We start from the raw sequence: 13735 nt of genomic DNA on the forward strand, positions 1-13735 counted from the left end.
CTGCGTTTAAGGACCCGCTGTAAACTCCTACTCTGAAGTTTCTCGGGAATAAATATGCCCCCTTCCCTAAAACAAACAAACAAAAAATGAATTTTACCAGCGCCAGGTGTGTCTACAGAAAAGTATTGCCTTTCGTCTTGAAACTCCTTCAGGCACTTATTGGGGCAGTTTTTCTAAACGAACTTTGATTTAAATGGTTACATCATGGACAAAAATCGGCATGTCTAGCATCAGCACGTATGTAATAAAACTGTTTAAAATGTTTGCCCCAAAATAACGTTTTAATAACCTTTCTTCACTTGCAAGTTATGTGTTCTACCACCAACTTTGCTGTCGTCGAAACCTCTAATGCATTTCAATCTAGGACTGGTCCAGGTTTCTTCATGTATTGTACCTTTTATAAAATGAAGCTTATTTTGGAAAAACACAACAGAAGGCTAATTTAGTTCGAAACATAACTCAGGCAACAGCACCCGGCTTGCTGCCTTTTTTTCATGCGAGCCGGCATAAGTTGGTTATGTCGCACTGTACCTGAATGCAGCAATTTACGCAGCTTGTCAGACGTCGCACGTACAGGTTGCCCTTGACAACTGAGGTGGATAACTTTTTCAGTGTTTCTGCGTTGACTGGTTCCTGTAAGGAGTTGGTTATGTCTTTAATAACACTCCGTTGTTCTTTATCTTAATTTCCACACTTATAGACAATAGTTCAAATGGATTTCATTATGATTTACACACATTCACAACATTTTACTCATGCCCTTGATAACTAACATGTAAGTCTTAATTATGTAATTATGTTAGTCAGTCTAACTGAAAACAGTAGTAAAGTAAACAAGCAACAACCATTGTACATTTATTTCCCAACTTTTTTCTTCTTATTGTTTGTTTTGTCAGGTTGGATGATGAAAGTCGGCATTGTCAGGTTTCTACAGAGATGTTCAATAGAGTTCAGGTCAGTAACTGGGCTACTCTAGGACATCCGTAGAGTTGTCCCTAAGCCACTCCTGTGTTGTCATTGTCATGTTGGAAAGTGAACCTTCAAGTAATTGTCACAGAGACATCCTCAGTGAAAACCTGTTCCACATGTGGAACAGGTTTTCACTGAGGATGTCTCTGTACTTTTCTACTTTCAGCTTTCCCTAAACCCTAATTAGTCTCCAGTCCCTTCTGCTGAAAAATAGCCAGACACCATGATGCCACCATACTTCATTGTAGGGATGATATTGAGTAGGTCATAAGCTCTGCCTGGTTTCCCTTCAGACATAATATTTAGAACTGAGGCCACAAAGTTTAATCAAACCACAGAATCATGTTTGGTCACAGTCTGAGTGGTTTAAACTACAGATGGCACGATACCACTTTTTTATGTCCAATACCGATACCGATATCATACATTTGGATATCTGCCAATACCGATATGAATCCGATATAGTGTATTTTTTAATCAATAAAACAGTTTTTTTAACATCTTGCTGCATTTTGTATAAGGTCATAGTCAAGCTTTTGTGTTTTCTTTTAAACTAAAGCAATTCTGTTATACCTGTATGCAAAAACTACACTGCACCCAAAATATTTAATTGTTCAACAATACTCAGTGGCGGTCCTAGGCTGTTCGGTGCCCTGGGCGAACACCCCCTCTGCCAGCTTGAAGGATTGACCACCTACAGGGGCGAGTGGGCAATTTTTATATATATATATATATATATATATATATATATATATATATATATGTATATATATATTAGTGCTATTTCTTAAATGTGTAAAATCTGTAACATAATGTTACATAATGTTTGGAGTTTAGTCTGTTACTGTTAAATATTCTGATTCTGATTGTTTCAGGATGACCTGCCATGACATCTGCTTACCTGTATCTTTTGCTCTTTTCTCCTCCTCTTCTTTTCTCTTTTTTCTAAACTGAGCACCTGATGGCTTTGAACTTTTCTTGTCCATCTTCCATTGGTTTTAATTTTGCACTCCAGTATGAACAATCACCCCCCAACCCGAGGATCACCACAACATAACCTAATAGACCTACACCTTAGTTCACAGAATCACTTTGTCTAGGGTTTATTTCTGGGATTTCGCACAACCCAGGATTCAAATCATGAATACATAATGGACTTGGATTTACAACATTATAAATGAAATGTGCTCTGTTTGGAAGCGGCAGGGCCCCCCCTCCCCTTTCGACGGTTTGTGTGTGAGACTTTAAATCATCAAATATAAATTTTAAATTGTTATTGATCCCTTTACCAAAAGTCCTAAAGTGTATATTTATTTTCTTACTCTTCTTATATTTATTGTTTGTTTACTTGCACTGTTGTAACTGGAGCCTCGTCTCTCTATATCCTGGACTGTATGTAGCGGAGATGACAATAAAGTTTACTTTGACTTCAGCAGCGAGCAGGCGCACTGAGGGCTCTCGCGCTTACTTTGCGCGTATGGAATTTTGAAAAAACAGCGGTGCAAATTATAAGTCTGTATTAAAATGTCTGTTGTTTTCGTGTTTGGTTAGTTTTATTTTGTGGGTTGGTTATTAGATGCTGCTCCAGCCAGCCAGAGAATCCCCCGCCGCCCCGCCCTCTTCTCCCTGTGCCGCAAGCAGCAGGCGCACTACGCAAACGAGGGCGCCCTTACTCCCAGCAAATGGGCGATAGAAAACCGATCGGTGCCTGTGACATTCCCAATATGCGCTGGCATGACGTCGGGCAGCATGAGTACAAGTAAATGGGCGTGATGCCGCCCCCCACCACGATGCCGCCCGGGCAACCGCCCGTGTCGCTCGTATCGAAAACTGCTACTGACAATAATGATCAATCTAATAAACTTAAACCTACACCATCCTCCCTATTCTGGCATTTTAAAGAGTACTTAGCAGAAATATTAAACAACCTAACTAATAGGGTTGCAAACTCCCAGCAAAAAAAAAAACAAGGAACCACCCCCCCACCCTCTGCCTCGTCATTCTATACATTTTACATCAGATTAAAACTTTGGGTGTAAGATTCAGATAATTATTTATTAAAAGCTAGACGTTTTAGACGAGAATAAGAAAGATAAGTATTTCTTAGTACCCCTCTTTTCCCTGTTAATGCCCTACCTGCCCCCCTGGCAAAACTTTGCTAGATCCGCCCCTGCACAGTTACCAGCCGTCAGCTAGGTAGAAAAGGATCCTGGTGTAGAAACTAATATTAAATAAATTCTAACAACAGCTTATCAAGCTTAAACGTGCTGCTGTTGTTCAGCCGCTGGTTTCCTCTTTCTGGTGCAAAGTGGGCCAAAAACAAGCAAGAGAGACGGACTCACGACAGAAAAGCCGATCAGCTGATCATTGAAGTAGCAACAGGAGAGGGAGGGAGAGAATGAGGGGCAGTCGCTACATATATCCGTTGTTATTATGCTTAACGTGGGAATGCTTTACAGACATTCCAAAATGAACTTACACACTTGCTTTACTTCTCTCTGGGATAAATTTCTCGGAGATGAAATGCCGGTTTGGTAGCAAGGCTCCAAATGCTCAACCAGACAGAGGTCTTGCACGCCACAGCCGCTCTATCGCATGAGGCATACTGCTCCGACGCGCTAAGGTTATGAGCTGAGTTACACCATGTCACAAGTTTTGTGAAGTGCTTTCACTGTACTTACATGTTTCCGTCACTAAATTTCAGGGTTGTGCATTGTACATTTCACTGCATACATTTATTTCACAGCTAGAATTATATTGCTTATTAGTCATAAAGCCTAGATCAATGGAGAGCTCCAGTGATAGTTATCCATGTGGTCTTCTTCTTCTGTCCTTTAGTCAAAGTGATCATTAGGTCCTTGGTCATCTCTCTCACTATACCCCCCCCCCCCCCCCCCCCCCGCTTGTTGGGCTTGTTATTTGCTCTCATATATATAATCAGTTGTGAAACCTTCTATAGAGAGCTGTGTGTCTTTCCAGATCGCATCCAATCAATTGAGTTTAGCACAGGCGGACTCTAATCAAGGTGTAGAAACATCTCAGCAATGATCAAGAGAAATGTGTCGTTGTGTTTTTGCCAAAGACTATGTAAATGTGATATTTCGGGGGAGGGGTCTGAATGCTTTCTGAACACACTGTAAAATGAAAGCTGGAAACATTCAGACTTTAGTGTGATTCAGTGGTTCTCAAGCTTTTAACAGGCTTTGTCTCATAAAGAATCCCTCCCTACTCTGATGGGAATTTTTATTAATGTCTTTGACTGAGAAAATACATTTGAGGATTTTACTTTCAAGTACACACACACAAAAACAACTTGTAGCCCTCCCCACAAAGACAAACAGGTGTCAGAAACACAGACAGCTGATGTTCTGCCACAGGTGGTGCCTGACACAAACTGTGTGATTTACTGCTGGTCACTCTCTCTACTGCGGGTGTGTGTTTATGTGTGAGTGGACTGATGTGAGAGTTCATGCTGGTGTGGTAAAAACGCTGACTGCTGATCCCTGACGATTATTAATGTGCAAGTCAGTGAGAAGCAAAATTGTCATCCTGTTGTCACCATTACAGATCCGCAGCCACAGCGAGTGTTTCTATTTTAACTGGTTGCTTGAATTTCAGCCATATGTGTGTGGGATATATCACATGTCCATCATCAAGTGAAGTCCTGTAAGCTACTGACACACAAAAGGGCTGAAAGAAGCTTATCAGAGGTGAGGCTGAATCAGTTAGTCCACAAAACTGAAAGGACTATTTATTTATGTAGCTGAAGGAGATCCTCCTCCTCCCTGAATTGTATAAGTGCACAAACCACTCCTGTGTGTCGTTGTGGTTTTATAGCCGAAGGGAAAGACCTGACTCAAGACCTGACTCTATAGTTCTTGTAGACTGCAAGTACAAGGTGGCAAATCCCAAAACATAACAGATTACACATTCTATTATCCTCTTCTAGGACATCTAACAGCTTCCTAGAAATATCATTATCAAACTGTATGTAGTGGAAAGGACAAACAGACTTTTACCACAACATTAGAGGCAGCTATAGTTTGCAATGTTGCCTCTGAGATGCAGGTTCTTCGTGCTAAAAGCCTGTGTTTTGTCAGTTTGTTCATGAAGGGTCTTGTCGCTGTGTTCTTCTGTGAGGATGGAGTCCCCGTGGGTGTGTATGTGTCGAAACACTAGCACCATCCATCCTAAAATCCGAAATCAATACAAGTCATCCACTCGAGTGACTGAGCTGTGACTGACTCACCGATGATGAATGAACCATCAGCACAACGCCCACTCCTCACCAGCTCTGTTGTTGTGACATCTAACACAATGAAGCAGTAAATGTCATTAGATCTGAGGCAAATGAAGCATACTCTCACTGCAAACTGCTCAAAGGCACAAGGGCACCATCCAAATCCTGATGCAAGCAGCCTGATCTGAACTCAGTTTTGTTGCATCAGTTTTCTTCTGCGCTCATTAGGTCTCTAAAGTTCACCCCAGATGCCAGTGAACTCTGTCTGCCATCTAGTGTGGAGACCATGAAATGATCTCCACAACATTACCAACATTCTGCCAGTGTTAAAAAACATCTTTGTATTTGGGTACTGTAATTCTTTTCCACACTTACTTCACTAAAATATTTTTCTAGTACCTTAGGTGCATTGGTACTTATTAGTCCTAATCCTCTGAGCTCTAAGACAGGGATGGGGAACTCCAGGCTTCAAGGGCCGGTGTCTTGCAGGTTTTAGATGTGTCCTTTATCCAACATAGCTGATTTAAATGCCCAAATTACCTCTTCAACATGTCTTGAAGTTCTCCAGAGGACTCATAATGAACTAATCATTTAAATCAGGCGTGTTGACCCACGGTTATATCTAAAACCTCCAGGACACCGGCCCTTGAGGCCTGGAGTTCCCCACCCCTGCTATAAGACAGTAAGTCATAAATGGAACCCTAAATTTATAGGGAAAACGTGAGAAGATTTAGATGTGTTTCAGTTAAAATTGTTATTTTCTTTGCTCCCTGGTTGTGAAGACATGAGAGAACAATTTCATAAAAACAAAAATTACATACTGTGATAGCCCTGGGTAAGAATTGGGGTTTCTTGGACCTCAGAGGATTCACAGTGACTGTTAAGGTTGTTTTTTTGTGTTAATTTGCAAACCATTGTTTTGTCATTCTTGGTCCATTTGCTACTTTGACTTTTGTGTGTTTAGTTCCTTCGGGGTTTCCATATATGTTGCTTCCTATATCCTTTGCCTTCCTCTGTTTTCTTTTATCTGTCATCTTGTCAGTCTTTGTCTCAGTGCAGTTGTCTCTTTTTTCCCTGTTTGTTTCTCTGGGCATCAGTTTAGTTTCCTGAGTTTTGTTTTTTTATTTTGTTTTGGGGTTTTTTTGTTTTTGTTTTTGCTCTGCTTCAATTATAAGGTATTTTTCCTGCTGCTATGCTTTTTTTTTCTTAACTAATTAAGTTAAGAAAAAAACCTAACTGGTTCTTTGCCACTAATCTTAACAAATTAATAGCAAACACCCAGAGATTCTATTTCATGTAGTTGGGTTCACTTCACACCCCAACTCTGACATTTATGTGACAATAGTGTGAAGGTGTAACCCTCTTTTTATGTGTTATGTGTAATGTGTAAATCAAAGAGTGCAGTCATGTGTAAATAATTTAGAAACTCTACTTAACTGATAAAAAGGAGTAGTGTTACATTAGTGCTCGTTTCTCGTTCCTGTCCTTTGTGTTTGTAATTAATATGTATCACTCTGGATGAAATTGTTCATTTCTTTAAAACTTTGTGTTGTGATTGTGATTTTCTCTTTTAATTTAACAGCCACATTTAAAATGATCACATATGTTTAAAATATAATAATAATTTCTCATTTTCAACATATAATATTTTTTACTTGAAATTTACATAATGAGCATGTCCTCATTTTTTTTCATTTCTTATTATTATTGTTATTTGTATTATTATTACTTAAGTACTTTACTTTGCTGCCGTTCAATATTCTAAATACTTGGGGTGTATGATTTTAAATTTTGATATACATATTTTGTTATTTTAGTCGTCTTTAACCACAACCACTTGGAGGCGACATAAAGGCATTCCCACGCTTTACAGCACAGTAACATTTCCGGGTCTGGGCCTGTGTACAATTTCAAAACAAAAGCAAAACAAACCATCCCGACTGCTCAGAAAAACGAGAGGCAATATTTACGTTACTGAACTAGTGTATGACATTCCATAAAGTGTACAGTGTAAATAAATACACAAATAAATAAACAAATTAAAAACTGTTCTATATGACTCTGCGTAACTGCTTACTTTTGCTTTGTTGAATTCGAAATATCTATTTACTTTGTCATGTGTTATGTTATTACTTAAGTTTTCAAAAATTTAAGTGTATGCTGATTTTATTTGATTGCATTTAATGAAATTTCAGGTTTGTGCCTTATCAACAAACGTGTCTGCCTCTTATTGCCTTTTATACCATTCTGCTTAAATAAGCTATTTGTTATGTGTTTTCTTTTAACTTAATCTTTTTAAACCACTGTTTAAAAAAGGCTCATTGAGGAAGTATGTTATATCAATTTATTCATCTTGCATTTCAGGTCAGCCGTATCTTGATGAAACATTAATTTTGAAGGCTTAAATTAAATGTAAATGTTTTAAAACTTTGTAATATTTCATTGCTAGTGCTGTTTATACATATATAATCATATCTTTCTGACTAAACTCACCCCAAGACACAAGAGTTAGGCGTTAGATGATTTCTATTAGTCTACATTATTTTATTTTCTCTCTGCTCCATTAGTGACATTGATTTCCCTCAGTGTTGGATTTTTCTTTTCTATGGCCTGTGTTCACAGCACATAATTTTTTTGAAGGCCCTTATTTATTCAGAGGGAATTTTGCCACCTTCAGATGAATGAAATGACACGATCAAACAAACATACAGAGACCCCCCCCCCCCTCCCAAAGAAAACAAACAAACAAAAATGCCAGGTCCCAATCAGAGTTTCAGGCTTAAAAGATCAAAGGTCTAATCAGGTCTAGGATTTTTATCAAGTCAGTGTTTCTGTTCGTCGTCTCTTTTAATAGCTTGTAAGGGAGCACTGCTCGATTTACGGTACTCTTACCTTTTTTTGTGATTTTTCAGTAAGTTCAAGTCTTGTGCTTTTATTTTGAATGCGCACACCGGATATGGGTTCGCGCCGTGGTCTCTTCGGTCTGATTGGTTGTACTCACGTTGCTGCTGATGTGGTGTTCCGAAGTTAGCAAACGCGAACATCCGATTCAAACTTGTTTTCTGCTTTTGTTAGTATTGTATTTGTGAAAACAATGCCTTACTATCAGACGTGGGAGGAGTTCGCCCGTGCAGCAGAAAAACTGTATCTGACAGACCCAATGAAGGTAATAACGCTTTATTTAATAAGTACCATACTGGATAGCCTGTTAGCTAAATGGCACGTTAGCGACGTGACTGTGCTGACTGGTGGTTCGATATTTTTTCATGTTAAATTCTGAACATTTTTGTTATGTTATTTCTTTTTTTCAGGTCAGAGTGGTTCTAAAATACAGACACTGCGACGGAAACCTGTGCATTAAAGTGACTGACAATGCTGTGGTAAGTACACCGAGGAAAAAACGTGGAATTGTTTGTACCAGCCAGTGAAATATGAGAGGTTCTCTTGAGAAAGCTCTTAAAACTTGTTTTTTGGACGAGCAGCCAGAAACTTCTCTCTCTTTGTTTTCTGAGTCTGCTGGTACTAGTTTGTGTGAGGCTAAATCGTAACGTGTAGCAGAGTAACACAAGCAGGCTAGCAGCTGCGAGTTTTTTTTTTTTCTTTTTTTGTTTAATAAAGCTCCTGTAATATTTTACGTTTTGTTGTGTAATAAAGTGTGAGCAGTGGGAGGGGGATACACCATTTTAGCTGTTTTTCTTCTTCCTGTGTTGCGCTGGATTTTTCCGTGTTCATTTTATGGTAGAAATATTAGGCTTACTTGACAGTGATACCCAATGTCTAATGACCTGGCTGCATTATATTCCAGATATCCCAAATTCTTCACTTCTATGAATTCTTTTGGAAGGTTGGCGGGTAAACTCATCTTTAGAGAAGACTACAGATTTATAATATTGGCATCTAGCCCTATATTCACAAACTTTCTTAATACTTGGAGTAGATCCCATTGTCAAAATGCTAAGAAAGTTCTTAGATTTAATTTCGTTTTAAAATCATTTATCCATAAATTCATATAAAATCAGGGTAAAGAGGCTTAAATGGTTCTTAGGCACAGGAGAAAATGACAGTATGTAGATTATCATGCCACTTTGTCCGCTTTTTCTTTAAGTGAGGTAATGGCATATGATTAATTCAGTCTCAAATCATTGTGAGCCTTCTGCTCAACATCTCCATCTAGCATGTTTGTGCACTTTGCCTCAAATTTCAATGTTTGAACATGAACATCTCAAACTATTAAAACTATTAAAGATAAAAGCTGGAAATTTTCATTTTGATATTTCTTAGTACAGGATTGAAACATACTCTGTACTTTAGGACACACACACATATATATATTTATGTTATATTATATTATAATATATATTAGGGGTGCAACGATACTCGTATCGATATTGAACCGTTCGATACAGTGCTTTCGGTTCGGTACGCATATGTATCGAACAATACAAAATTTTTAATCTATTTTATCAACTTTCCTTCTGACTATGCTGTCTGTGTTGAGCGCTCAGTGGATCTGTGCTCGACAGTGCAGCCTAGGCGGAGTAGTCGAACGCAGATTCACTGAGCGCAGGGCAAGCTAGCAGACAGAAGTTAAGCTCTCGTTGCAACATGGCAAATTGAACCTCCCCCACCCTCATTCAGATCAGGCGTTTGGAACTATTTTGGTTTTCATGTGACGTATGACCCTGAAGGTAAGCGCGTCATGGACAAAAGTAAAACAGTATGTTGGATGTGCCACGCAATGCTCTATTACATTGGTGGGAACTAGTGCGTTAGCGCAGTTTGCTCGTTAACGTGTTGGCCGTCCAGCCCCACGCACGAGGCGATCCGCGGTAGCTCGTTAACGGATATTTGCCGTGTTGTGCCGTTAACGTCATTTCAACGAGATTTAACGCTGACAGCACTAGTGGGAACACAACGAATATGACTGCACATTTACTCCGACATCATCCTAGTGCAAAGACAAGTGGAAGCAGACAAAAACAACAAGCAAGCATGCTACTAACTTTACCCGAGTCATTTAGACAGCCGTTAGCACATGACTCTCCTTATGGGGACCTGATATGTTTAATATGCTGCTGAGAATATAGCCCAGAAGAAGCGTATAGTATAGCTTTTATTTTGGAAAGAGACATTTCTCTGTAATAAACTCTCTTTTCCAAAGATGAGTGATTTGTCGATCAGAGAGATGTATTTTTTTTTATTACTTTGTTGTTTCAGCAACATTAAATTTAAAAACTGTACTTTTGAGTTAAAATATATATTTATAATTTTAAGAAATGACAAATTGTTTTTCATGCCTTTGAACATTTTTGTTCAATGGCATGAACATTTTTTTGTATGGAAAAAACATCGAACTGTGAATTTTGTGTATCGTTGCACCCCATATATATATATATATATATATATATATATATATATATATATATATATATATATATAATTTTTTTTTTTTTTTTTTAAAGTGCATTGGTTATAAAAAATGAATAAATTAAGCACTTAAAGTGCCATATTTTAGCACACACTAATAATACAAATATCACATGGCAAAAGCCACTGAGCAGCAGCTTGTGAGTGGTGTCTAGCTGTATTTCACAATAATACAAAATAAAACACGTAGAATACTTTTTAACTTGTAATTTCCTGATCCCTGCTTGCCAGTAGGAGTTTTAAATGTAATCTTAATTACAAGACTTCTTCAGGGCGATAAGTCTCAAAGTGGCAGGTAGAATTGATCTTGAAAAGTAAATATAGCAAAACAATTAAAAGTTACGAAAAATGGCTTAGTAAGTTATTCCACATAAGTGTGTGTGCGCATAGATAGATAGCATAATCTGAAATATGAGAGTGCTTCTTGACCATGCTGCTTACAACATGGGTCTTGAAAAATGAAGGATATGCATATATTTAACAAAATAATGATTTCAGTTATAAGTACTTCTCAATGTGAAGGTTTTTATTTATGTATTTATTTTGTATTATTATTAATGTGTGCTCATATATGGTACTTTACAGGACTGCTTATAGTTTTCAACTAGCCAGTACTGGCATTTGTTTTTATATATTTCAGTCACAAATTACAGGTCCTGATTCAGCTCTGTGTAAAGAAAAACAAGTGAAAATTTCAGGCTTTTATCCTTTTGAGATAAAGTTTTGAGAGAGCCATATTTTATTATTGCCTGTGGAAACAAATGACTTGAAAGTGGCTAGACAAGCCTTTACTTGGGCCATGAAATTTGTATTGAAATTGGAATGACCCTTTGTAAATCATCGCATACAGTTTGTATAAAGTAATTAATGGATCTTTGGACTGGAATTAATATCTTTAATTTTTGGGTTGTGATACATGGTGAAGACTGCTTTGAGTCTAGTATTATTCATATGAGAATATAAGTGGGGCTGTTTGGTAACCAACACATCAAGCACAGCTGTGTCATAGTGCGTGTTGTTTGGTTGATGTTTTCTAGAGATGCACCGGTTGACCAGCCAGGGACCTGAATTGGTTGTTTTCACTGTAACTTTACAGCAAAAATGTCCCTGGTTTGAATCCTGGCTAGGTTCATTCTCTGTGGAGATTGCATGTTCTCCCTGTGTCTGTGCGGGTCTTCCCTGGGTACTTGGTGCTGGCTTAATTAGTTGTGGTGGTGTGGTGTTCCTGGATGTTGCTGAGCTCTCTTAAGGCTCACCTCTCATGGTTGTAAACCCAACCCCAGCTCCAATGTGTTGGAATATTGTTGTTGATGGTGGGTCTTGCTCAAGTGGAGAGCTGTGGTGCTGCTACACAAGGCTACAAAGCATAACAATGACTTCTGTGACCAGTTACAGTCTAATTGAAGTTTGGATTTCATCCATGAGCTAAGAAGATGCTGATTGTGTTCTTGTCACATAATTATAGTAAGATTTATTTTAAAAAGGCATTGAGTGTAGAACCGTGTACACATGCCAAAATAATGTAACTCTGTATCAAGCAATTATTGATTTACAAAAAGGTGTGCACCACCAAAAGAAAGCAACAATGTAACTCTATCATTTAGGTGACTACTTAATCACTACTATAAAACCGTAAAAACCTGTAGTTTTCATGCTGTAACTGCCTTCATTTGGTGTCTTCTCCATCTTTACAGTGTTTACAATACAAGACAGACCAGGCCCAGGACGTGAAGAAGATTGAAAAGCTCCATGGGAAGCTGATGAGACTCATGGTGTCCAAGGAGACGCACAGTGGTGCCATGGAGACGGACTAAAATGCTCTTGAAGAGCTAAAGTTTTGGAGCTCTCGGACTGAGTTCAGAGGACATGGTGGTGCTGCTGAGAGAATAGAAACATCAGAGTGGGACGAGTCTGTAAAACGGGAATGTGGGGAGCTGGATCTGGCTGCTTACACTGGTTTAATGCTGCCAGAGAAGCTATAGATATATACTGTATATATTTTCAGGATTTGTTTTTTTTTTTTTTAAGTTTCACTGTCCACCTTTCCTTTACAGGCATGATCACATCCCTAATGGTGTAAGTTAAATGTAAGATCCGTGTAGGGGTGGAACAACATTAGCTGCTGTGTAAGCAGCTTTGGCACCTTGAATTCTTTAAAGACATTTCCATAAATTTTTAGTTTTGAAGGGGAAGAAAAAGATGGGCAATGAAGATAACTTGTCTTTTTTTTCCTCATCTTTCTAGCTATGTCAGATTCAGTTTAAGCGCAGTTTACTTTGATTTTTGTCCCCCCTCATTGTGCCACATGAATGAAGCAGAGCTTTCTGATTTCCCAGCAAGGGTGTGGAGAAAACCCAGTGTTTCCACACTGACATGTTCAATAAATGGTTGTTTACCCCAGTCAGCAATATATCTCTTTTATTCATCTCGTTATGGATTATATTGTGTTCAACTGTCATACGTCAATGTTATTATGCGAGACAGCTTATATGACATTGGGTTTGAATTAATGAGATAACACGTCCTTTATTTAGCCCTAGCAGTTAAAATAACTCAAATGCAACAAAATCAAAAAGTACAGTTTTATGTAGCTTAGTCATAAGTCAAAGTAAATAAACATATAATATAGATGCTGATTTAGAAAAACAAATTTAAGCAATATTATATAGCAAAGCAAACTGAATTAAAAAGGGCTTACTAATTTAAACGATCACCTGTGTGTCGGTCTTCCTGTTGTTCATGTACTCAGGTACTCTTACTCCTGCACCACAGCAACATCCTGTCCTCAGATGGACATGGATCATTTATCGGCCTTCTGTGTATTTCAGTGAAGCTGAAAAAGTTATGTTTGTTTTAATTAACCAAGTTTTTCCCAGGAAAAAAAAAAACCCTTTGTGAATTATGTAACTTTTTTATTCTTGGTCCAATTATTTTTCAAGTTCTTGTTTTTACTTTTTCATTCATAGTGATCAATATGAAAAAGGTATTACAGAAGCAAAAATAAACATTTCTGTTTGTGTCATATTTAAAGCTGGAGTGAGTGTTTAATGCAGGCACACAAACGCAAGGATGACTTCAAAGTGAGCCTTTAATTGTTGA

At 38.1% G+C, this 13735-nt stretch overlaps 1 protein-coding gene across 1 annotated transcript; it reads left to right on the forward strand.

Annotated features, from left to right (window-relative positions):
* Positions 1 to 8191: 8191 nt before the first annotated feature.
* Positions 8192 to 13040, forward strand: srp9 (signal recognition particle 9). Its single transcript, XM_080883199.1, has 3 exons — positions 8192 to 8375; positions 8521 to 8589; positions 12331 to 13040. The coding sequence occupies exons 1-3, from the start codon at positions 8304 to 8306 to the stop codon at positions 12448 to 12450; spliced, it is 261 nt and encodes an 86-aa protein (XP_080739325.1). The 5' UTR covers positions 8192 to 8303; the 3' UTR covers positions 12451 to 13040.
* The last annotated feature ends 695 nt before the right edge of the window (positions 13041 to 13735 follow it).

The sequence above is a fragment of the Rhamphochromis sp. 'chilingali' genome (genome assembly GCF_963969265.1).
Source record: "Rhamphochromis sp. 'chilingali' genome assembly, chromosome: 5".
Taxonomy (NCBI): Eukaryota; Metazoa; Chordata; class Actinopteri; order Cichliformes; family Cichlidae; genus Rhamphochromis; species Rhamphochromis sp. 'chilingali'.